The following is a 24,606-nucleotide window of genomic DNA, read 5'->3' as shown; positions in this document are numbered from 1 at the left end:
TACTCAAAACAGACCTATGCATTTTTGTTTCCTCTCCTCTTCTAAAAGAAAGAAGCTAAGTTCTCATACATGCAGCTGTGGTATCAAACATTTTGTTCTACATCAGTAATTTGTTGCTAAATAGAAGCATTTGTTCTTTACACTTAACACTGCGTAGGCTTAGACTTTGAGAGGTTATTTTCAATCACGCCTTTAGGAATACTGTGTGGACAAAATGTCCAATCACAATTAGGTCGCCCCCTCTGCCATTCCACACTTCCCTACCTGTGTTTCCTTCCCCCCACCCTCAAAAAACAGCTACCTTGTTGTTGGGGCAGAAATTCAGTTGGTAGAAACCACTCTTTACTGTCCTAAAGCATTCTGAATTTCTTGGATAGCTTTTTGTAGACCCGGTGCAGGTGGACATGACATTTGCGTTGTTCTGGGATTTTCTTTCTTTTTAAAATTACTGTAGGACTTTAGGGATACTGTTGATTTGGGGGAAAATAAAGAGGTGCACACAGTTTGGGAGGGGGTAAATTGACATTTGATAATAAGAACTTAAGATGTTCTTATATTCCCTTAAAACTTGATACCCATCAAAGTAGGTTAGAATGTAGACTGACATTTAGGTAGTGATTAAAATGAGGATGAGCTGGGGGGGGGGTCTACATGAGGATATTAACCTACTTAGAGAAATTGCTGTTAGAAATTGTGTTGGGTGTTTTTATTTCATTACTGCTTGAAGTTTCGACTTCAAATTTTGCTTAGACAATTTTTGGTTCTGGCTTTGTTGTTATTGGGGGGGGGGGTGTGTCTGTCTCTCCCCCCCCCCCCCCCCCCGGGGCAGGGAGGCATTTTTGTTGCCAGCTACCTTGAGCAGTATTCATTTCCCTTATATCATGACAGAAGAGATCTTAAGTTTTCCAAACCCCTGTTTGTAAATGTCCTGGAGAATTATTTAAACACAGAACAATGCATCTCTCCAGCAGAGGCAGGAGAGAGTGGAAGGCCTTGCAGCAGTATCCTAGCTGTGTGCTGTTAATTTGGAGATTTGTTAAACTGCCCTTTGAACTTCCCATGTTCACTATCATCATTTTTCCAAGCACAAGTGGAAAGCTGATTGCTGTGAAATGCATTGGAGAGCTGGTGTCCTGGAAGCTTAGCAAAGCAGAGGCAATTAGGTTGGCAAGATGTCTAAGCTGCCAAGCAACTGCATACTGATGTATAGTCAGTACTATCTTATTCAAATATCAATACTTCATCCACTCCTATCTTGTCTTGGAGTATCTATATTTGTTGTCTCTCCTTTTCTCTTAAGCTTTGTGCCACCTCATACACCTCACCCTCTCTATTGCCCTTGCTGACTTGGAAGGTTGTAAACCCCTCTTTCTGATGCTATTAATGTGCCCTCTTACAGTTGTTTTGAGTTTCTCTGCCTTTTTTTGCATGTACACCAAACATGAAGGTGTTGGTTGTGATTCACTTTTAACTGCGTGAAGTGTCTCCTTAAACATTTTCAGAGTATTTGGGGATGTGTTGTCCCTTTGGCAAGCAGGGGGAAAATTATTAGCTCTGTTGTAAGGTCTCAACTCAGTGCAAGTTCAGGTGAAATTCAAGTGGCTAAACACTTCTCAGTTTGCATTGCAGAGGTGACTTATTTCAGAAGAGAACTGTGGAGCTGCCTGTGTGCCTAAGGCTCATTCCAAGGCAGGAGGATACAGTTGAAGTGCCCAGGCTGGTACAGTTTCGGACCAACAGGCCGGTCCAGCTGGAGCTGAACCACGACTTGCATGCACCTCTGTTCTGATTTCATGCTAGTGCCACCAAATGCACGCATTTCAGGGTTATCCCCCTCTCCCCATCCCATTGTTTTGTCAGCCAGCTGAAGAGTGCTGAGCCTCTGTTGACCTTTCCATACTGAACAACCTAATGCTTCGGATCATCTTTCCCGGACTGACGCGTAGAACCAAGGGTTGCGCTGGCTCAGCGGTCAGCTCTGCATGAGGGGACATAAACCCGTATAAAAGGCTGGTCACAGAGCAGAGGTTTGATCCCTGGTCTTGTTTCCCACCCTGCATACCTCATCTCAGACCACAAATTAATGTAAGAATAAGTCAAACAGAGAATTAAACTGCATGGTTAGGATGCACCGCCTTCTTTTCTGATTTTTGTTACAAGGCAGCTTAAATTCTATGGCTGTGTTTAGGAGGAGCCAAGCTCATTTTCTAAGCAGCCATGGTTAACCAAAATTGCGGTTACAAAACAGACATGGAGAAGACAAATTAACGTTTAGATATATACTCGCTCTACTCTAGGTGCAGAAAATGCATTGTTATGGTGTGAATGGTATTTTAGGAGCTGTTTCAAGTATCTGGCATACTTGGCCTTTTGTACAAACAATAAAATAAACAATCCATTTAAATCAGTAAGCGTCAATCACACGATCATTTGTCTCTATTAAACTCAGCAGTAATTGTATCTATTGGGTTATCTCTTTTCGACTTTCAAAATCGGTAAATTTTCAAGTGATGATGAATGACTTAAATTTCATGTCCCATGTATTCTCATTGCCGATGCTTAGACTGATGTTTAAAAGAGAATCAGGGATTGTGGGCCCAATCCTGATCCCATTCAGATTAGCTGCCTTTTGGTTATAGATTTCGTAGGACCAAAGCCAGTATTATTGCCCACATCACCGTCGGGAAGAAGCCGAAAGGGGTAATTCAGCGATAAACCCGATTTTTGCGGTACGGCTGGCTGAGGTGCAGGAAATAAAGGTTTAAGCGGTGCAAACGGCAGAGTCCCGGTTTTCCCCCGAAGGCAGAGAGAAAGGCAGGTCTCACCTGCTCGCTGGCCCCGCTCATCCATCCATCCACCCATCCGTCCGTCCGTCCATCCACCCCGCCCGCCGAGCCGTGCCGCCCGGGCGCAGGGGGACCGCGGCGCCGCTCCCACGGTCGCGGCAGGATTTCCTCCCCACAGAAGCCTGTCCCCTGCGAGTTTGTCTGCCAGGAAACCGCGAAACCCCAAATACCTGCCGGGCCCTCCTCCTGAAGCAGCCCCCAGAGAAGCCGCTACTGCGGCCGAAGCCGATTGCTAACTTCTTCCTAGAATTTGTGGGGTTCTTTGCCTTCAACCCCCCCTCCCCAGCCCGTACTCTCACGTTTCCTCCGCGTCCGAGGCGATTCCTGCTGCTCCTCGTGAGCGAGACGGGAAAGTTGGAGGCCGACGCAGCGGGCGGCGGGGACGCGGGGAAGGGGACGGGGAGAGGGGCAGGGACGGGGACGGGGACGGGGAGGGAGCGCGGCCGCACCGCAGCTGCCCAGGGGCTCCGCGCCGCCGCGGCCCCTCCGAGCGCCGACCGCCGCGCCCGCTCCCGCCCGGCCCGGCCCCGGCCTCGGCTCCGGCCCCGGCCCCGGCCCCGGCGCCCGCCTCCCGGCCCGGCCCCGCTCGGAGCCGCAAGTAACTCCGCGGCGCAGAAAGCGCCCCCCGCCCCGACCCCGGCCGCGGGGATCGGCCGCTCGGGCAAAAAGGGCGACCTGAGCGGAGTAGCCACCGAGCCCGCATTTCTTTGGCTGTCTTAACCTTTGTTGCTTGGGTTATCTCGGAGATAAGTTCCCGTTTTTCTCTAGGTTCTTCCTTAGAAGTGACTTTATTAACGCGGATTTTTATACACCTACAGTGTGCAGCAATAGGATGCTGGAGAGTAGAGTAAAACAGCTGTATTTACGTAAAATGATTAGCCGCTGGACAATAGAAGTCCAGTGATATATTTAGCTACAGGAGGATATTTTCAGACAATACCAGGGCTCTTCATTTCCTCTGGTTTACTTAAAGCAAGGATACGGAGAGTTAGAGGTCACAGCTTACTCACAGCTTTTACAAAACACCGCTCGTAACCTTTTGCTTCAAAACAAACAGGAGCAGCAGCAGCACAAAATTGAGGTAAACCTATTTTACACGTCTCTGTTGCTAGAAGCATTTATCAGGCTCACTGTTTACATTGGCTCACGACTTTAAAAGTTTAATAATTAAGTACTTTCCTCCCCTCTCTGGCGAAGCTCTCCTTTGATGCCCCTCGATGTGCATAGATACCCAATCTCTGTCTCCCACTCGAGCGCTAAGTTTCCGTCCTGGGAATCAGATCCTTTTCCACCAAATTGCGTCGCCGGATCTGCAATTCCTTCCTCACTGCGAATTAAATTTAATTAAGCAGTTTACTTAAAAGGTATTCGATGTTTTGTGTGAAAAGCAAACTGATTTCCTTGTTTCCTGGAGCGGTAGATTTCATTAGAGAACTACCAAACACAATTAACACAAAATCTATGGAGCATCGAGCGCGCCTCAGCTCTCCTCTCCCTTCTGTTGCGGGCGAGAGGAGCGGTGTCTGCCAGGCAGGGCGGCGAGGGCTGGAGCACCCGTTTAGTTAAAAAGAGCGGGGGGAAGCGAGCGTTTTCTTCCAAACTGCTCAGGCGCTGTACAAATTACAGCGCCAGTCCTTTTCCTTACAGGGGCTTCTTCGCGTCCGTCTAAAAGCCGAACGAGCACCACCACTAACCCGATTTTTAAGCAAATGCCCGTATTTCTTCGGGAATAAAATTATGCGAAATTGGCTCTTCATTACGGTCTTTCGTAGCGCGTTCTTCGCATGCCTTAACTAAAAGGTGGGGAAATGACAGAAAGAGCGCCGTAATTTCCTGGGATTTAACTTTTAACCCTCCCTGCAGATACTATTCTGGCAAGAAACCCCTCCTGGAAGAAATTCGGTAACCCCCTTCATGTTACCGGAGCGACTACGGCACGACACGATCGGTGCTCAGCCGCGGCGCAGCTCTCGGCGCGGACCGGTCGCATGTGCCGCCTCTCCGGCCCAGTGCCGCCCCGCGGGGCAGCGGTACCGGCCGGCGTCTTCTGCGGGGGAACCGCGTAGGCGCCGGGCAGGACAGGGCGCGAGGGAGCCGCCGAGGGGGGACAGCCGAGGGGGACCGCTCCCCCCCCCGCACCCGCCCCGCGGAGGGCTGGCGCTGGCCGCTAGTGGGAGCTGTGGCCCCGTGGAAGTGCCGCGGGAGCCGCGGCGCGCCGGGCCCCGACCGTGGCGGCGGGCGCACCGGCGGGGGCCGCGGCGACCCCCCGGCGCCCTCCTCACCCCCCAGGGGGCCTCCGGAGCCGCCGGGGAAGCATCTGCAGCGCTGTCCGCGGGCAGGTCCTTCCGGCCAGAAATTAATAAAATGAAATAAAAGGGCCAGGTGCCGCCGAGATACGCCGGACCTGAGAAAGAACTGGATCCGAAAATTCCCGCCCCCCCCCCGCCAAAAGTGTGGACGGGAGGGAAGAGGCGCTAAGCGATCGCCAGGGAAAGGCGAGGGAACCCGCACCCGGCCTCAGCGCCCCTAATCAGCCGCCGCTCCGCATCCCTTTGAAGGGGCTCCGCATCTCCAACTCCTCTGTATTTCGGGACGGCCCGTGGCTAATTGCCGCGTAACCAAATAAACTTTGAAAACTCAGAGACCGCGTGGGAAGAGCTGGCCCGGGATCGCGCGTGGGAGAGCTCCCTGTCCGCGGACCCCCGCTCGGGCATCCGCAGAAAGTTGCGCGGGGAAGTCCGCGCCAGCGGAGACCCGGCCCCGGCCCTTCCCCGCACAGCAGCGCGGAGGTGGCCGCTGCCGCAGGGCGCTGGCGGCCGTGCTCTCGCGGGGGGTGGGGGGGCTGCGCCCCGCAGCAGCGGAGAGGGTGCGGAGGAGCCCCGCGCCGCCCGGCCCTGCCGCTGCTCGCCGCTCTTGAAACGGCAGCGTCCTTCCTAAACGCTCGATTTTAGCAAAGAGGGGGCTTTGGGTTGATTTTACTTCGTTTTATTTTTACCCCCTGATTTCGCCCCGCGTGGGCCAGCCGCGCCTCCCGCCCGGCCCCGGCGTGACTAAGAGCGAGCGGGCTCTTCGCTCACCCCGGCGGCCGCCGGCGGGGCCGGGGACCGGGGGGCGTTACCTGCCGGCCCTGCCCTGCTGGGCTCGGCGCGGCCCCGCCCGCCGCGGCGGCGGCGGTAAGTGACACGCGCAGCGCCCAACCAGCGCGGCGGCCCGGCGGCGGCCCTATGAGCGGCGGCGGCGGGGCGGCGGGGCCGCGCTTATATGGCTACGGCGGCGCGCTGCCGCCGGCCGCGTTTCTGCGCCGGGGACTCGCCGCGGCCGCGGCAGCAGCAGCGGAGTGGCGGCGCCGCGGGTTGAAGGCGCCGCGGTGGGGACGGCCACGGCTGGCGCCGCTCCTCCTTCCTTCGCCTCCCTTCGCCTCCGCGCTGGGCTGCGCGGCGCGAGTCCCACGCCCGGCTTTCCTCCTCCTGCCGCCGCGGCGCGCACTGCGGATCTCGCAACGGGAGAGAGAGGGACGCTTTGACGCTGCGACCCCCACTCCTGTTTTGGCTTTTTAAATTAATTTTTTTAAATTATTTTTTTCGCCCTCTTCTTTCCCTGCTCCGCTCCGGGGTCTTTGCGGGCGACAAGGACAGCAGTACCCCCCCGGGAAGCCGGAGCCCTGCGGATGCGCCTCCCCGGGACCGGGGGAGCTGACTCTCGGAGTGGATTTATTGACTCGCGGTTGCTTCCGAGCTCCCCGGAACAGCCCGGGCTGGTGCCTGTGCGGATTGCAAACTGCAGGGAGCAGTGAGAGACACGCAGGAGGAGCCTCCTGCCGAGGCTGTGTCCCTCTCCCCCAACACCTTTATTTCTCCCACCACCATTTCTTTTTTTTTCACTCCTTTTCACGCGAGCCTTAGACACTGTGAACGTGCATGGCGCACTGGATCCAAATGGGAGTTGGCAGTTTGAGTGGCATCTTCCAAGACAGCCGGGAGACCCCCAGTAAGAGGAAGGACTGAGGCGCCTGCATTTTCTTGTTACTGCTGCTGTTACTTCGGAGGTAGCTTGGATCGTACCTCGCAGGAGAATTTCCTACATGCGAGTGGCATACATGACTCAGTAGATCTGCTTGCAGCTCTCACCAAGTGCATCGTCGACCCTTCGCGTGTGATTTTTTTTAAATTTTTTTTTATTCTTTCCTCCCTATCAGTCGTCCCGGCTGTTGGGATACCGGGCACCCACCCTGCTGTTGCCGCTCAGGTGCGGGGAAGCCGCGCGGCGGAGTTGGCGAGGCTCCGGGGAGAGTCTCGGTGGCGCCCGCGACCATGGCAGCGCGGAGGCGAGACGCCTCCGCCTGGAAGTACTGCTGGGGAGTCGTGATGGTTTTATGCAGAACTGCGCTGGCGAGGTCCATCGTTTTAGACCCCATATATTGGAATTCCTCCAACCCCAAGTAAGTTTCCATCCCGCTCCCGCCCGCCGCCTCCCCCGGGGGCCGGCGCTGCCCTCCGCGGCCGTGCGCGGGAGGGGAGGGCGGGGGGGCGCTGCCGCGGCCGCCGGGAGCCACGGTGTCGGGGCGGGGGGGACACTGCGAGCGGCGGCTGCCGGGGACTTCAGCGCGGGCTGGCAGCAGGATCTGGCCCTCCCTCGGGGCGGGTGGTCCGTGTCACGGCGGAGCTGCCCCGGCGGCAGGGCCCCGGGAGGGGGAGCGGAATCGGGAGCGGGGCGGCAGCACCGGGCTGAAACCTGCGGGCGGCGTCCGGGCTCCGCTCCCGCGGAGCCGCCGCCTCCCCGGGGCCGGAGCAGCGGCGGAGGCCGTTGGGCCGCGCTGCGCTGCCAGGGAGGGGTGATCCTCTTCAACTTCGCCGGCTGCAGATGCAAACTCATCCCATTGACTCCAGCGAAGTTACATCTGCTTGCAACAGGGCTAAATTTGGTTGTGGAGTTGATGGTATCAAGGCACATGTCAGTGAGTAATGAACTGAGCATTACCCATCACACAACCATTTAGTGTCATTCTTCGTTAACAAACCCGGGCAAAAAAGTACATGCTGCGGTCCCAGGACTTCGCTATCAAAGCACACTCGTAAAATAGAGGCGTATCCTTTAAAAACTTTCTTTACCTAAACATACGAAATTACTGCTACTGGGAAGAGGAACTTGTTGGAAAGTGGGCCGTCTTTCTAAAGAGAAATCTGAGTCAGTGATGAAAAACTCTTTCCACTTCTTCCTGTCCCCTTTCATTTTGACATGCAAAATAAGTCGGCTTTGTTCGGTTGTGAAATCCTTTTGACCTTCTGTGATTAAAATCACTATTTTAGAAACCAGAAGTCAGGATAGGAAGAAATAGTCTGTCATGAGTTTAGGAAGTTTTACATCAGAAATGGGTTAAAATATTTTTTTAACTCATGCTACATATTCCATTACATACTTTTAAAAGCAAACCATATGCATTGTGCAGGTGAATTAGAGTTTCCCAGTAAGTCCACGTCTTGTTTTCCCGGGGGACTTTTCAGAGGAAATGTTAGGTGGTGAGACAAGAAGAATGGGATTATTTCCTCCATCAGGGATTAATTCTGTGTAGGTGGCAGGATCTCCAGGAGCGTGGTGAAGATCTCAAGTTTTTAGTTAGGAGTAGCATCTCAAGTTTACCAAGTAGTCTTGCGTTACAGTCGTCGTTGCCTGCCGTTCTTCCCACTGAAGGAAAAACTCGCTGCGGATTTCTGCCCGTATTTTTCAGCAGTGGACATACTTGCTGTATCTCTGCAAGGCTTCTTCACAGAAAAGTTTTCTGATCTTTCTTTAGGAAGAAAAAAAAGGAAACCGACAGGAATGCTGTGGATGTCTCAGTTCAGTGGTTTTATTCCTAGCACTGGGTGACAAGTGATCTTTTTATATATGCACCAGGTGGGAAGCCAGTTAAAATAAACCAAAGTTTAGCTCCGCTCTCTGGCTCTGCACTTGCATGTTGCCACATAGCTGCAGCTTTTCTCTGGGTTAAGAAAGGCAGGACGTAACACCTGAGAATGCAGCGACCTGCAGCGGGCTCTGCAAGGCTGTTCGCGTTCTGGAAAGTCAAAGGCTGCGAGCCGGGGTTGCATTGCACTGGTGGGCCTGCTGTGCTGGTGGCCAACAGGCCCGGCTCGGCCTTGGAGGAGGGGAGGGCTTGTGCCTCCCCGGCCCTTGGAGGGTTTACGCCTACAGAGGTCACTCTTCCAATGCAGAAGAGCGCGCGGCTCTGGCCTCGCCCCTGCCAGCCCCAACCTGCTCCCGCTTTTTTACCTTGCCTTGGCAGCTTTTATTATTGGTAGCTTTTATTAGCCGTCAGTGGAATGAAAGTATCCGAGCAGCTGAATTCAGCCCATCTTACAGTGCCTGGGGATACGCTTCCTTTATCAAATACAAGCTGTGTTTCCATTTGGCTAATTCTAAGCTATGTGACTACAAAAAAGGCCTGAATGTTGTTAATGGTAGATCTAATGATAATATCTAATTACTTTTTCAACTTAAATGCACGCTTAAAAATAGGTTGCGCTGTTGGTGTAATTGAGTTTTCTTGAGTGATTCATGGAGGCTTAATCACCACAGTGAAGAAGCACACTATTAAAATTAGTCTTTTCAATTGCTGGGGCTAGTGATTTATAGGCCACTTGGAGGCCCGTAGTTTGAGGAAGCTTACAAATGCGTTACCGATATTGCTGCCGGTGAGACAGCTCCACTTCTCTGCGCAGCATTTCTTACTAATTCTTGTCACAGTTGCTTGCCTGAAGGATGTGGAATAATTTCTCCGGAGACGAGGTTGTCCTCGCTCTGGATTCAAGCTGAATGTTAGCTCGAGAAGTAAGCTGCTGAATGGATCTTGGCGTAGTATAATAATAAAGCTTCTTTTTAGCTTTGAAATAATAACTATCTTTGGTGCCGGCTAATTTATTCAGGGAAGCTGTGCATTTAAGTCTATTGAAAGCCTCAACACATAAATCTGCTGAACAGGTAGGCAATTAAATGCTGGGAGAAGTTGTTAGTCAGGTTAATATAAAGTACGAAATAATAAATTTTAGGTTAAGGTGAATGTATAAACTGAATTGGTTTTGCACTGAAGTTTAGAGGTTATGCTTTCCGGCAGGTGGCTGGGATGGCGAGCACGCGGTAGCTGTTTGAAGAGAGAGCTCCCTCCCCTGTTGCCCTCTCTCCCCCTTTTTGGACATCTGCTTTCAGTGCCTCCACCAAATCACAAGAGGTGTGTTTTAAGTGACACACGGAAAATAATTATACCTGCGATTTTATGGCTTGGGAGGTTAAACGTCATTGTTGCAGATGGTTTTGGTAGACTTTACAGCCTTCTCATCTGAAGAACCTTAGCTCTCATGATCTTGAAAACACAGAGAAAAATGACTCTGTAGGCTTAACTCCTGTTGACGCTTTTTAATGGGGCACCTTCTGCCTGTGTTGTTTCTGCCAAGACAAACTGCATACATAGGTAGCGGGGATTACCTCAGTTTCACCTCGCAAGGGCTCACACCGCCTTTGACACATAGGACAGCGCGTAGTGTTACGGGGTGCCTTTTCGTCAAACGGTAGAGAAACCTCATTCAAAAAAACATTGCTTACGTCTTAAGTGTCGCTACTGCCTGCGTGCTGCAGGCCGGTGAGCAAAGCGGTTCCCCTTAGTGACATGTGGAAGGTTATCCTCACAAGCGGTGCGTTTGACGCTGATGAAGTTAGATTACGTAGCTGTTTTTTTCTCTCCCTCTGATAACCAGTTATATATGGGATATTTCACAGCCTGTCCCTGAATGAATGCTAACATGTCAGAAACCGATAAAATAAACTACAACTGATGACCCTGTTAAATGGTCTATTCAGTAGCATATAGACTAGTCTGCTTCTCATTGTATCTGAAATTCTTATTTTTGTAGGTAAACAAATGCACATTCACTACCGATTGAATAGCCCCTTGAACTACGCTCTGCAGTTCGCATTTGGGTTAATCTTGTCGCTTTTAATATAGAGGGGGGGGGGGGAAGGAGAAAGCGCCGGGGGTGGAATTGTTAGTGCTTTCACATCCACATTCCTCACGTTTTGTCAGGATGATAAACTGTAGGTAATGGACAGCCGTTGTTTCACAGGACAGGCGAGCCAGCCGGAGCACAAAGAGCTTGCTGAAACGGTATCTTACAACGTCTTTGGAAGCCTCTCAGCTAGACAAGAATTTATTTGGGAGCCCTGTGTCATGGGACCGCACTTTCTAACCTCAGCAATTACAGCTTCAAGCTGAAGAAACAGGAGTGGAAGGTTAAAATGATTTAAACACATGCTCCTAAATTGTACCCAAAACATAGCTGTTGACACTTGGCGCGCTTATACAAGGAGTGAGTGGTGGCTTCCCGTCCATTTGGTATCTCTGGCATTCGTAGCCCGGTCTCCGAAGCACAAGTGAATTAGCAAAATGAATTCAGAACAAACTGAAGGCCGAATTCTTGAGCTGGTTATTTTCCCCAGCCTTTTATATGTGGTGTATAATTGCTATATTATTTATGGTAATTATCTTAAAGTATGTTATCTGTAAGCTGTGCTACGTTATTTCACTTGGTTTAATGAACTAATTGCCTTTAGAAAGGTAGTGACTAAAAGTCAAGCTGAAGTCACTTAAGTTCTCCCTCTTCCCACACACAAGAATGCCTCCCTCCTTTTTTTTTTTTTTTTTTCCTTTTTCCCCCCCTCTTTCCCTGTTTTATTGTAAGGAGATCACATTGCTTTAGGTGTGACGCTCAGGATCGTCTCAAATTCGGCTAAGGTTCCTGTAATGGGAAGTCAGCGGAGGACCCGAGGTGACAGCAGTGACATGCTGGCGAAGACGGGCCTTTCAGCTCTGCGCAGCAGCCGGAGCCAGGGTTGCTTTTGGGGCTTTTTCTTTTTTGGAGGATCTGGTCTTCGAGTGTCGTGCAACCTGCAGTACTTGAAATTGCTTGTTGCAAATGAGAAGAAAGTGTTCTTCTGAGAAAAAAACCCAGTGATTAAAATGTTATTCATGTGTGCCTAATGTCTGCCTGCCTCGGCTGCTGACATAAAGAAACCTGTTTTTCTAGTCATTTATCATACATCTACATGGATTTGCTTATGAGCTCATTCTTTGTGAGGCGTTGTGGAAACTTAAATAGGAATGTTTAACTGCTTGAAATATTTTGATTAAAATATGCAGTGCCACAGAATAGAGACTTTTAACCGGAACACTGTTCTCTTGAGCGAGGGGAGGGGTTTTTTTGGGGGGGGTTTGGGGAGGGAGCTGCAAGGGAGGAGAGTTTGGGGGGGAGTTGGATGAAGAGCAGAGGAAGGGAGGATGGCAAGTGGACAGTGTTAGAAGAGCTTGGAAAAACTCCTGTGGCTTCATTGTCTCTTTAAAGCCAGAGAACACAAAGGCAAACGCAGTTCAGCCTTTCTCCCATGATGGAAAATGTAAACCGTTGACACAGCTCCCATGTTTAACTTGTTTAATTCTCATTTTAAATTCAGTACTATACCGGCCGTGTGAACTCTGAAGATTTCTTTAGTAATCCATTTTGTAGTTCCGAATCAAAAACAAAGTGAAAAGGTCTGACACAATTTGCTTTTATTTTTAGGCAAATCAACCCTGGTCATAGTTAATAAGGGGATTACAACCCAGACTAGGTCTTTACAGATGTAATGTAAATCAAGGGCAGAGTATAAAGAAACTGATCCCTTTTGATTGAAGTATGGTAAAAAGGCATAGAGAAACTAGCAGCAGTAATCTGATTGTATGGCAATAAAACCACCATTTTCTGTCTTTCAGATAAAAATAATGTGGTAAAGCCATGCAGTTCATAAGATGTAAAGGCAGATAAAGGGTGATGCCATGGCAACATATAGATTAGCTTGATGTTAGAAATGACACGTCTCTGAAAGGGGTGTTAGAAACTAAGGGCCTTGCTCCGGGCTGTAAGGTATTATGTGAGAACCGCACAAAACTTGGGGGCCGGGATTAGGAGGTATGAAAGGCCTACTTGTGGCTTGGGATGGTTAAGGCAGCGAAGAAAAGCTGCTCAGTTCTTGCTCATTGGTGGCGTATAATATGGTAAAGATAGATTTCATTTACTGCTTTCTGCCGAGACGGGGACCGATTAAAACTTGAGATGGCTGCAATTGTTAGGTGTGGAAGATTTTCCTTTTTAACTCCTGCCCTAGCAGCCGCCTTTCTGAGGAATTAGCTGCACTTGGGGTTTGTTGCCTTAATCTGTTCGGGCTTCGGGAGGAGCATGCTGGCAAGGAACAGAGAGCAGAGGGGACAGCGAGGACTGGGGTTATCTGGAAGGAAAACAGAGACCTTTTGATTTCGGCAGTGTTTCGGGCTGCGGTCTCCATCTCGCGCTCCATGCGAGCAGCACGGATAAACAGGCCGCATTGTCTGTGCCTCGGCCAGGTGACACTTCAGCAGCTCGTGGGTTTCCCTTCCTGCAAGAATATAAAAGAAGAAAAACCCCACAAACACGCCAGCATCCATTCCCCTTTACCAATCAAGCTGCAGATAGCCAAACTGATCTGGCTTAGGCTCTGGGAAGTATTTATTTCCGAAAGGCAGGCTGAAATCTAGAGATGGGTGAGATAAGAATCTGCCTATCCCCGCCCCCCCCCCCCCCCCGTAAAATTATGGGGATGAGTTCGCTGTCAGCCCCTTGAGTTCAGCCGGCAGACAATTTCGCCATTGTTTTGTCTTTTATTTTAGGCGTTCCGCAGCTGTAAAGGTAGTAAAATACCTCTCCTAGTGCAGCTACTTGGATTTCTTTCTCCTTGCCTTTTCTCTTAAAGAGCCTTCTAAATCGTTAAGACTCGCTTTTCTACCCAACTGACAACCGCAAACACCCACAACTTAAAAGTCAGCATTACGTTGCAAATCAGGGGTACGATTCAAACGAGAAATATCTACTTTATTGCCTGCTCATTTGTCTGCTAAGGGGGGAAAGAAAGCACTCTGCATTTGTTAGGCAGAGTCTAGACATAAGGGGAAAAAACACTGAAGCCTACAATAACAGTTGTGTCTTTCTTTAGTGGGAATGAGCCTGGGATGAGCTCGGCAAAATGGAATTCATGCTGTTTGTTTGGCAGTGGCTCGGACACTTTTTAAGTTTGGGTTGGTTTTTTTTTTCCATTTTCTGGGTTTTTTATAAAGATGTTAATTACATGCTTGAATTTATCATTCTTATCCTACTCCGTAGTAAGCTGGAAAGCTTCAGAATTGTGACTGAGAAGGGAACTCCAGAACCAAAGCTGTCAAGCTGCTGATGCTGATGTGATTTAACAAATGAAAAATAAGCAAGTGCATATAGGGGGCTGAGCAGATTGGCAGAATATAGGGGGCCTGAAGTGCTCAGATACGTTTCCTCTCTTGCAGCTTAACCTTCACAAATCTATATCAAAAGATCCAATTCATTCGCTGAAATTCTCCAAAGCGCAGGGGCACCCTCTTCTAATTTACAGGCCGGTCACATCCAAGCACCTTGCATTCTGCATTTGACAATGATTGCTAATGGGCCATTCAGCTAAAGTATTTGCTTGTTAACAGGGAACAGAGCATGATAAATGTCCAGCAAGCTTGCGGCCTCCTTCAGCTTTTCAAATGCAGACTGGTGCATATTTATGGCAGGCAAATGACAAAGAGAGAAGCTGAATTACTCTGGCCTTATGCTTTCTGCTCGAACAAGGGTTAAAGTAATTAAAGAAATAATGCAAAAACCGATGTCCTTTGTTTGCCCACCATTATCCAACGTTTAGCTTTCGAACCTGCCTGTCATGTCGCATTTCAGAAATGTACCAGATAAGGCTGGGGAGGTTTGGCAGGGCGCAGAACGGAGCGGGTCATTCTTTATGGAGCGCATCCCGGGCAGCGCACGCCAGCTCGCCCTCTTCCCATAGGGAATCCTCTGCAGGTTCCCCTCTCCTGAAGCAGTTTTCGCTGGCACGCATTGTCTCGAAGACGTACTTAAAACGCAGAGGTTTTGCAATTTGCACTTCTGTTCCCTAATTGGGAAAAAACATCCCCAAACACAAAACCGTGGAGAGGCTTTGAGCAGACAAGCACATTGCTCTCAGTATGTTTCTGAAAGCCAAGTACGAAAACAAAATGGCAGAACAAAAACCAGTTTTGCCGTTGCTCCGCCGCCCCCAAGGACAGATAGATCTTCAGAACTGAAACTATAAAGCATAGACACTGACATTCCCTAAACTTGAAGTGTCTTCAGCGTCATTGCACATTGTTACTTTTTGTTACTTTTTTGTGCTTGTAAATTCGTGTTTAGTCTTACCCTGATTTTCAAGGCTTCGAGCAGACTTAAATGCAGAATTAGCATAGTTCATTTTAAATTCCATGTTTGAAAACGTCATTTAGTATATTCTAATATTTCTAGTTGGAAGTAGATAAACATGTCCAAGGCTTCCGTCTAGCTCCTGTTCAACTCCGTGAAAACACCTCCAGTGATTTCAGTGAGTATTACATTAGCCTGCAAGGGCTTTACATTATAATTGGCGTTTATTATTATTATATATTATATATACTGTTATTATAATAGGCAAAATTTTATTTTTTCTTACAATGAACAAAATCTATCGTTTTACTTGAGGAAAGAGAACATCCAGATGCTTTTTTTTCCTTTTTTTTTTCTGTTAACTGTGATGCACAGAACTTCCCTTTGATGTGATTATATACATTGTCAAAGACAGCAAATAAGGGCAGGACCTCTATCTTTTTTGGCAATCCTGGCCAGCCAACACCCAGTGTTTATTGCGGTATCAGCATGATAATTATAATGCAGCTGATTTAAACTTTGATGTAATAGTCTATGCTTTCTTCTGCTTTTAAATGTAGGTTCCAAGCCAAAAAAGATAAAGGCTGGTAGAGGATTATGTTGCTAGGTGAATCATTCCTGATGCATGGCATATATGTAAGATGGGTTTTCTACCTGTACTGTTCTTTTTAAATGTCTCGTGGTTAATGGCTAAAATAGGATTTACAAAACTTTATTTAGTAGGATTCAGAGCTGTGTACACTTGAAAGAATAATCAAGTTTTACATGTGTCAACAGAAAATGAGAAATTACATAGATGGTGGAATGATACGTTAGGCTGAAAAATCTGTGATGCTGCAAATTACTTATCACCGTTTTGTTAGATTTTGTTTGAACAGTGCATTTCCTTAGGTACCAAAACCAAAGAACCGAAGGTGAACAGCGCATTGTAAAGGGACGTGCATGTTAAAGCTAATAAGAGGGATTTGAAATTTATCATTATTATTAGTAGTAGTAGTTAAAGCCCAGTCGCAATTGAATGCTATTTTATTTTGGATTGGGAGTTCTGCCAGACTCCAGCCTGTCAGAGCTGAGAAGACTCAAATCAAGTCCAGGCCTATTTCTGCAGCAAACGGGAATCCTGGCTGCCTGCCTGTGGATTCATTCAGGAAGGCCCATCTGGCTTTTGATGTTCTGCAAGTTTGAAGCAGTTTGTTTAAGGAACCTATGCAGCGAGCACTGGTGAAAGCGCACATAACTGCGCTTCTGACTCTTCGAGTGGTGCATCGTTTCGCATTTTCATTTTTGCTGGTGCTTGCCATCAGCTTACCTACTGCCTGAGCAGCAGTTGGTTTCTGTACCTGACTGGATAAATTTGGAGTTGGGAACATCTTGACTCCTTTTGAGGATTTGCAATCCCATAGCATTCACTGTCCACACTTCAGTTGCTTTCTTCATGTTTAATTAATTTCAGTTTAGTTCAGAAGCAGCCTAGCTTAATCACTGCACAACACTTGACCTTTAGGTTTTTTTGGCGTTTCTTTTTCCGAGGTGTTTCCAAGCCATATAGATTAGCTGAACAGGGGAAGTCATGTTGGCAGGCAAGATCACTCGTCTGCGTGATAAATATTTTAAAAGAGACGATTTTTAGTGGTAATTGTTGTTCCTTCTATCCGACCATTTTCAGGCACTTTTTGAAGAAAAACAAAAGCCGAATCTTCATAAATGTATTGCTTATTGTAGTCTTTTCCATTCTGTGGATTGGTGTGTGACAGCACGGCGAGCAAGACTGCACTGTGCTCCTAGGGCTTGACTCGGGAAGCCGTCCTTATTCAGAGAAGCTCATGCTGAGCATGTGCTGAATGCAGAATATTTTTGCTGAAGCGGGACGAATTTAAGCATGAGCTGTCTTGAACCAAGGCCAGAGTGAAAAGGTTTTTTGGGGTTGGACAAATACAGATCTCTGAAGCTTCATTACATTTTTTTTACATCAGAAAATGATGTCAGAAATTACGCTTCTGTCTGCACTTGGAATGAGTCTTAATTTTCATGTCGCTTGCCAGTAGTCAGCAGGTTAAAATGGAGTGGCTGGAGGTCCTGCTGTCACTGGCTGTTTGCTGAACCCCTCTGATGGTCTTTTCCACCCAGGGCAGGGATGTCCGATTTAGTGATGAATGCACTTCTGGACCTTTACAGGAATTTTTACACTACTCCAGTGTCAGTTTAGCTTAATTTGAGAGGCTCAGACCTGCAGCAGGCCAAAAGCTGGTTCTTGGTAGGTCAGATATTACTACCGCCTTGGAGGTGGCACTGGCCACCCGGTTTTATTCTGCTTCCCAAAGTCAGTCAAACTTTGGAAGTAAGAATGTAGGATCTCCACATTTGCGAGTGGCTGAATCTTGGGTTTAATGTGAGGTGCAAGTGCAGACTGATTGTAGATCTCCCATTTTGATTTTTGCTCAAGATCATTTTCTCCCACCTGAAAACTGTCTTTTTAATATAAGGAGAAAAAGGATGCGGTGTAGGAGTGATAGAGAGTGTTCACTGGGTTCTGAAAATATTTGCATAACAACGATTTGCCAAAATAGGTTTGGTTTGTGATGCAATGCTGTTATTGATTTGGCATAACTTTTCCTGAAAGTTGTGAGTTAACAACTTGTTCTACTTCCAGTGTTGACTTATGCAGGCAAATGTTATGCCATATTATATTTTCTAACAACTGCAAAGCAGCTGAAATTTTTTCTTTGACTTTGAGATACAATCACCAATTATTAATGTCTCATCAAGTAACAAGACAGTCCCCGCCCTCTTTTATAGACTTTGCTTGGAGCATGTCTTGGAACAAGACTGTACAGGTGAGAACAAATTGTAGTTAAGAGAAGGAAGACTGCAAACTTTGGTTGGTATCCTTGTATTGTGGCTGACATAAGAGTTGTTTCTGTAATAGGAACGGTGGAGAAGAGCACACAGGACAGCACAGCAATAGAGCAATCTGGTTTTATTGTTTCCTTCTTGTGATTTATAGTGCCCTTTTTGAAAAGTAGTTCTTTGGCAAATGCCAGCTGCTCTCTGTTAGCTTTCTAAAAGCAAAGACTTCAGCGACTTCTGTAAGAAGCACACATGGTTTGGTTTGACTTTCCGTTCCATGCTAACTACTGCTCTGCATCTTTTCAACAAAGCGCCATCTTTCCTGGCTTTGGCACACCCTGCCTCTGCGAGCACAAGTCAAGTAGAGCAGTGGTTTTGTGTTACGCTGAATTCATGGCGCAGATTTTTTTTCAGATTTATTTTTTCAAAAATCCAAACCATATAAATACCTGATTATCTTTGCTGTGCGAGCAAAGAACTGCTTTAATATTCCCAGTAGCATATTTTGAACAACAATTCTTTAATTAAAACAACATTGGTCTCTTCCTGTATTTCATGGCTAGCAAATGAGAGAAAACACCAGTGTTAATATCAAAGGGAGTCAGTTTTCATTACCGTAATGGTTCAATTGTGCAATGCTGTAGGCAGTGAAATTTAATATTATTGTGACTTGTATTGTAATTGTAGGATGACAGAGGAAAATGGATTAAGTTTAAATATAAGTGTACACAGCAGCACATGGACTTCGTCAAATGGGAGCTGAGGGTTGGGGCAGAACGGGTCCCCCTCTGGCTCCGTCATAATGAATTAGTATTTTGTAAATAACTGGCCACTAGACTGTAGATTTATTACCTTTTGCAGATATATGTGGACACACGCAGACAGAGATGGATTCTGTACTGACTGTAATTGCAGTGCGGAGTTGCAGAACGGGTTTATGCCTGTAGGCTTGCAGGGTATTTGAATGTCTAGGCTTCTTGTCTTCACCTTTCATGAAACTACTCTTGCCTGCCAGTTTGTGAAGTTCTCTGCTGAAGGATACACCCATCCTTTCAGTTAAGGGATTGCTAACACATGAATGGCCTCAGACTGGGAAGCCCTTTGTCATTCTTTTCTTCCTGATGAATAAAACCAAATTCAAGTTGCCGATGATCTTTGCTTTAGGAAATTGGCTAGAGAGACAACTAGTCTTAATGAGCAATATCCCTGTCTTTCCCAGTTACCCATATACATGCAGATTAAAATGGAAGATGGTAAATTAAACCATCCATTACTGATCTCTTCCGTTGAAGATCAGGGACAATGAAAGCGAGATGTTTCATTTGTCGACAGTGTAGGCAAGTGGAAGATGTCCCCAAAGCAGTGCCTGATAGTCTGCTGGTGTGTAAACATGATGCCCTCTCCTCTTACCTCATACCTTCACTGTGTTTCTCAGACTGTGTTCATGCTGCAACCTGTTCTGATGTTAAAGTGCAAAAGGGGGCAGTAAAGTGCTGTCCAAAAAATGTTTATTTTTTAAGGGTATTTTTTGTGGCAAAAGTTGCATTTCTCAATAGGCTTGTAATCTCCCGTATTTAAAATAATGATCACATGAATATCCTCTGTTTGAAAGGCTTACCAATGTCGCCACAGCGTATTGTTAAGCATTGTGGGAACAATGTTTGCTGTGTGTATTTCCATGTTCTGTCCTTTCACCCAGTCCTGAAACATGCTACGTATTTGGAAGGAATCGAAGGCAGGAAGCTTTCCTCGGATATATTTAGGACATAGCTATACGAAGCACTTCTGAAAGAATTCCAACTTTGCTAATCATGTCTGGTTCTCATGTTGTGCATTACCAACACCGCATTTCTGGAAAAAGAAAATGAAAAGAATTCTGAGGCTAGGGGTTTCTGCTTGAAGTACTAAAGTGTGTAGTGGTGGCATGGGTCAAGAGTTGGGCTCTCATCCAGACCCGCATGCATCACTTGTCAAGAGGTAACTAGAAAGAGCAACTAATTACAATGCACCTACTGAGTGTTTTCTCTTTCAGAAATTCCTCAGAATAAGCCATTTAGACAGATTGGCTGCTTCTCTCCGCTGCAGCCACTTGCAGTTTTTAAACTCTATGTAGAAAGCATGTTTCTGCTGAAATGCGATAAAGAGGAGAATGTGCCTGTGTGTGTTTCCATGCTTGTGCATGAGAGAGAGCGAGCGAGCAAGCAATGATTTGAGGAATGATTCCCTGTTTGCTGACGCTGAGTAAGTCCAGCACTGTTGTGAGGGTTCATATTTCTATAAATGCTGATAAAATGTTAATATAATACACTTTAAAATAGAACATTGGTCATATCCATCCCCCTTTTTTTTTTTTCTTCTTAGTTAGGAGACTGTCCTGAAGCACATTAGCGGTTCTTTTGTGGTAACCAGAATTGATTTTGTAAATGGATCAGAATTCCCTAGTGCTTTAAGTACTTCTAGCAGACCAGTAATTGCTTTCTGCACCATAATACAAAAAGTTAATTGCTATTAATAGTGCGTTATGTGGAGGTCATGTATGAAAACTGAATATAAAATCTATATTTAAAAAAAAAAATTCCTTTGTCAACCTTGGTAAAAAATCAAATCGTACCTCTTTTCAGCACTTCAAGCCTTACCCGTGTGCTAAATGTTCTAAGCCAGGCTGCACGTTCTTGTGCAGAAAACACAGATCTTGTTTCCCATTGCAGAGGAAAAAACAAACAGATAGGTGTTTGCTCTTCAGAGGGTTTTTTTTTTTAAGGCAGAGGAAAATGTGCTTCCCTTTTACGGGAGGAAAACCGCGCACACTGGATTCATGTTGGGGACGGAGGGGTAAAGCACAAGTTGGTCTGAAGGTTTTAGTTATGCAAGTGTGTTTTTTTGCTTTGCTCTGCGAGTGAGAGCCAAGCAGCGAGGGAAAGGGCAGCTTTCCAGCAAAACGAAACCATCTCTTGCAAGCGGAGATGGCGTCCAGTTGAAACGGATACGCTGTCTTACAGCAAAGCCCTTCTGGCAGCTGCGCCCCGGGGGGCTGAAGGCAGGGCGCTGCCTCTGCTTGGTGGGGTGGGCTGGGGAGAGGGGGCTCCCGGCACCCCTGGGTCTGTGGTCACCCCGAGATGCCACGATCCCCTGGACAGGAGTTGCAGAGTCAGCTACCTCCGCCCGAGCCCAGGATTTGCGTAGCCCCGAAGGAGAGTCTGCGGCACCTCCTTCGGCTGATTCACTTTTTCCATGGAATGAAATCACATCTGTAACTTTGTACATCACAGCTTTTAAGGAACCAGATTTTCTCTTAGAGAAGGTGTCTCCAATAAGAGATGTTTGGTGCCGGGTTGCAGGTGACCTTCCATACACGTGAAGGGTGAAAGGGGTACGGTTTTTGCCAAAAGTCATGTCTTAGCTGCGGGTTTTGTGCTCTCTCAAGTGCAAGGCACATTTAGACTTGGGATCGTCCGAAGCTGAATGGAGGGAAGAAGTGAGCGTCTGTATCTCTGCAACAGCAATCGTGACACAAGTTACTTGGTGAAGGAAACCCATGACACGTCTTTCTAGGAGACTGGTCAGGGCATTTTCTGACGTGTTTGAAGAGGGATGATGTCTGTGGGTGTCTCTCTGTACAGTGGAAGCTCTGTGCCTTTAGGACTGTGACATGATGGTGCAATTTGACTGTCGAATCCTGCAGGTCCGTGCAAAAAAATGTTTGGGGAGAAGTGTATGCACTCTCAGCCCATCCTTATTTTACACCTATGAAAAATCCTTCGTCGTATTTTAAATGCTTTCCTCTCGTATTTTGCAAAAGGTAGTACGATGAATTGCTAAACGAAACAGCTAAAATTTCGTATATGCTCCTCGTTCCCAAATTTTGAGAAAACATGATAATGCTGCAGAATCATTCTTGTGTAGGTTATTAAGATTTCAGTTGTAAACATACTGCGTTGTCTTCCCCTACTGAAGTCAATGGAAGTTTTGCAACCAATTTCGATAAGAATAGGTCCAGGAAAAGGCACCAAGAACGGCGTCCATTCGCATGGCTACTTGAAACACTCAAAATGGTGGCACCACTACCATTTTGTATCCAGGGTGGTGATTAAAACAAAATAAACCCTTGACCATTCCCTTTTTCAGTGCACTGCAAGCATTTCCCCCTGGTAGTCTGAAGGAAGATGGGCTCCTTTGGAGGTGAGGAAGGGGGAGGACAAGGAGGTACCACAAACCTTGGGGTGGAGATCAGCTGCAGTTTCAGGGGACTGTTTCAAAGCATTTATGGTCTTGCTGCAGATTTTATTGCAGGAGAGCCCGAGCCCCGAAAAGGGGTTCTTCCCTTCTAAGGGAAGTGAGAAATACAAGAACTGCAGCTTTAGAAACTTGTGTTATGGTATTTTATAATCTGGCTTTGTATAATGTGGAACTTACCATTAAAGATCTTAAGGGATGAGCATGAATACATTTGTTTATTTGTTTGTTTGAATTCCATTTAGTTTCTATCCTGCAAGTCCTATTAATGCAAGTAACCATTGCTTACATGAATAGTTTCATTAACTGCGTGGAAAAATGTTACGTATAAATAAAGGTCAGCAGATTAAACGTCTTAAATTTTATTTAAATTCAGAAACATCCCTATTTAGCATGTTCTGTAAAACTTTGTTACAGTATTAACATAATTTAATAATGCTGCACTGGCAAAGAAAAGTAGCTTCCAAAACTCACTTAAAAGAATTTTAATTATATGAAATGCTGTACTTTTGTTTTCAAAGTTTCATTTGCTAGTGTGTGTATAAAGCCAGTCTGTCATCTTGCTGTGTCCACTATGGTAATTCTTCTTGCAGAGACTTCACATAAGAGCCGTGCCTTTCTTTTTAACCAAATTCCATACCCATTTTGAGACAGAAACTCGTCATTAATCTTTTTTGATGAAGCTTGTTTTTCTGTCCCACAACAGTTACTGATTCTCTTCTCATTGAATTCACGTTCACTTAATCCATTTAAACTGGAGTGAGATCAGTCCTGTAAAATCACTACTTCTGCAAAAAGGCATTTCAGGTTTACAGCTGTGTAACAGGGTGTATACCTTATATCCACATGGCATACCTTTGTATATGATGTTGAATATGACAGAAACGAATGTGAAAGCTCTGTATGGAGCAAAGGACTCTTACAGAGAGCTCTAGTCTATGCTTTTGGATTTTATTCACTTCAAAGTCTTTGGGAATCAGTAAACTGGTTCTCATCTCATTTAGCAGGCTGTGATTAGCCCACTGTTACTTCACTGAAATCACTAGGACCTTTTCCTGGAACTTTTATTTGCTTTGCGTCAAGCCGGTAGGACTTTTGCCTTGCTTAAATATTTCTCCTGTGGACAAAATGATATTCAAAATATGAATGTTGTTATTTTCTCAAAAGCCAGATCATAAATACATATACTATCGAATAATCATTCTGTTTAAACAATAAGGACTTGTATGTGGAATGCTGTTCTGTATTCTGTTTCAGTTTGCACTTGTACAAGTAACGGACTAACATACTGTGTTATTAGTATTCATGACATTTCCTTAATAAAACTTTTCAATGAATAACTTTATAGTCAGGCTGGTAGTTAAACTTCATAAAGTTAAGTGGGTAGGATTCCCCAACAGAAGGTTTCAGGCTGCATTTTAAGAAGCGTCTTGATTGTTCGCATTTTTAGGGTTATTTTTGTTACATTAATTTAAAGCTAACTGCCTACACCAATTAGTTCAGGTAAGGTATTAAAGCACAGAAATTTGGCACTGTTTCCCCAGTTAAATATACAAGACTGGCAACAAGTACTAACATGCTTTCTGAAACTGCATTTATTTTATAATTACTAGGATATAGTTAAAGCTAAGTGTGCATATACGTATTTATAGTATGTGTGTATATATATAGTTTTGTAAGTTGGGAAAAGCATGACAACACATTTACATCAGTCAATACTGATTAACAAAATCTCTTTAAGAATTTATTTCTCCAAGAATTTTATCTGTTGATAATTTTACAGTTTCAGAAATGTCTGTGTAGTAAGGAATAGTAGCATATTCTCAGTGAAAAAGAGTGTTGACAGGTAAAGTTTAATTCTTTTGGAGAATTTACTATTATGAAATTAAGCAGGCTTGAGTGGTTATCACTAAGGAAAACGTCTTTATAATTTAATATGTTTGAATGTGCTAAGTTTCTCTAAACAAGAAGCAGATTCTTAAGAAATTAGTCGGAAACTGCATAATATAAATTTTATTTTTTGTAAAATTTCAAAATCAAATTTCACTTTTCTAGGACTTTGGCCAGTAAGGGTACATTAGTGCCGGGAACTTCTGAGCCTTAAAATAAGCGTGGTACAGAAAATTATTGTAACGTTGTTGGGAGTGGGGAACAGACTACTCTGTTCCTATTTTCTGTTCATATGTCCTATGAATTTTTGGTCTGATATAATACTTATTTTTAAAAAGGTTTGAGAACTCTGCATGTTGCTGTTATTTGATAAGCTGCATGACTAGTTGGATGCTTGGGAGGGATTCACATCCATGGGTTTTGCACAGATGTCAAATGTCGCCCACAATACACCAATTTTGGGCTGACAGTAAAAAAGCCCTCTGTATCCA

At 46.1% G+C, this 24,606-nt stretch overlaps 1 protein-coding gene across 3 annotated transcripts in view; it reads left to right on the top strand.

Moving 5' to 3' along the window:
• The first annotated feature begins 7,156 nt into the window (after nt 1-7,156).
• The window catches only part of EFNB2 (ephrin B2), a 41,752-nt gene continuing 24,302 nt past the window's right edge, over nt 7,157-24,606 (top strand). For all 3 annotated transcript variants that reach the window (XM_059815423.1, XM_059815430.1, XM_059815417.1), the window contains exon 1: nt 7,157-7,284. In XM_059815423.1, coding sequence (XP_059671406.1) covers nt 7,157-7,284 — 128 coding nt within the window. The remainder of the gene's footprint in view (nt 7,285-24,606) is intronic.

This window comes from Gavia stellata, chromosome 1 (assembly GCF_030936135.1).
Source record: "Gavia stellata isolate bGavSte3 chromosome 1, bGavSte3.hap2, whole genome shotgun sequence".
Lineage (NCBI taxonomy): Eukaryota > Metazoa > Chordata > Aves > Gaviiformes > Gaviidae > Gavia > Gavia stellata.
The sequence above is the reverse complement of the archived record's forward strand: the minus strand, read 5'-3'. Positions and strand labels throughout refer to the sequence as shown.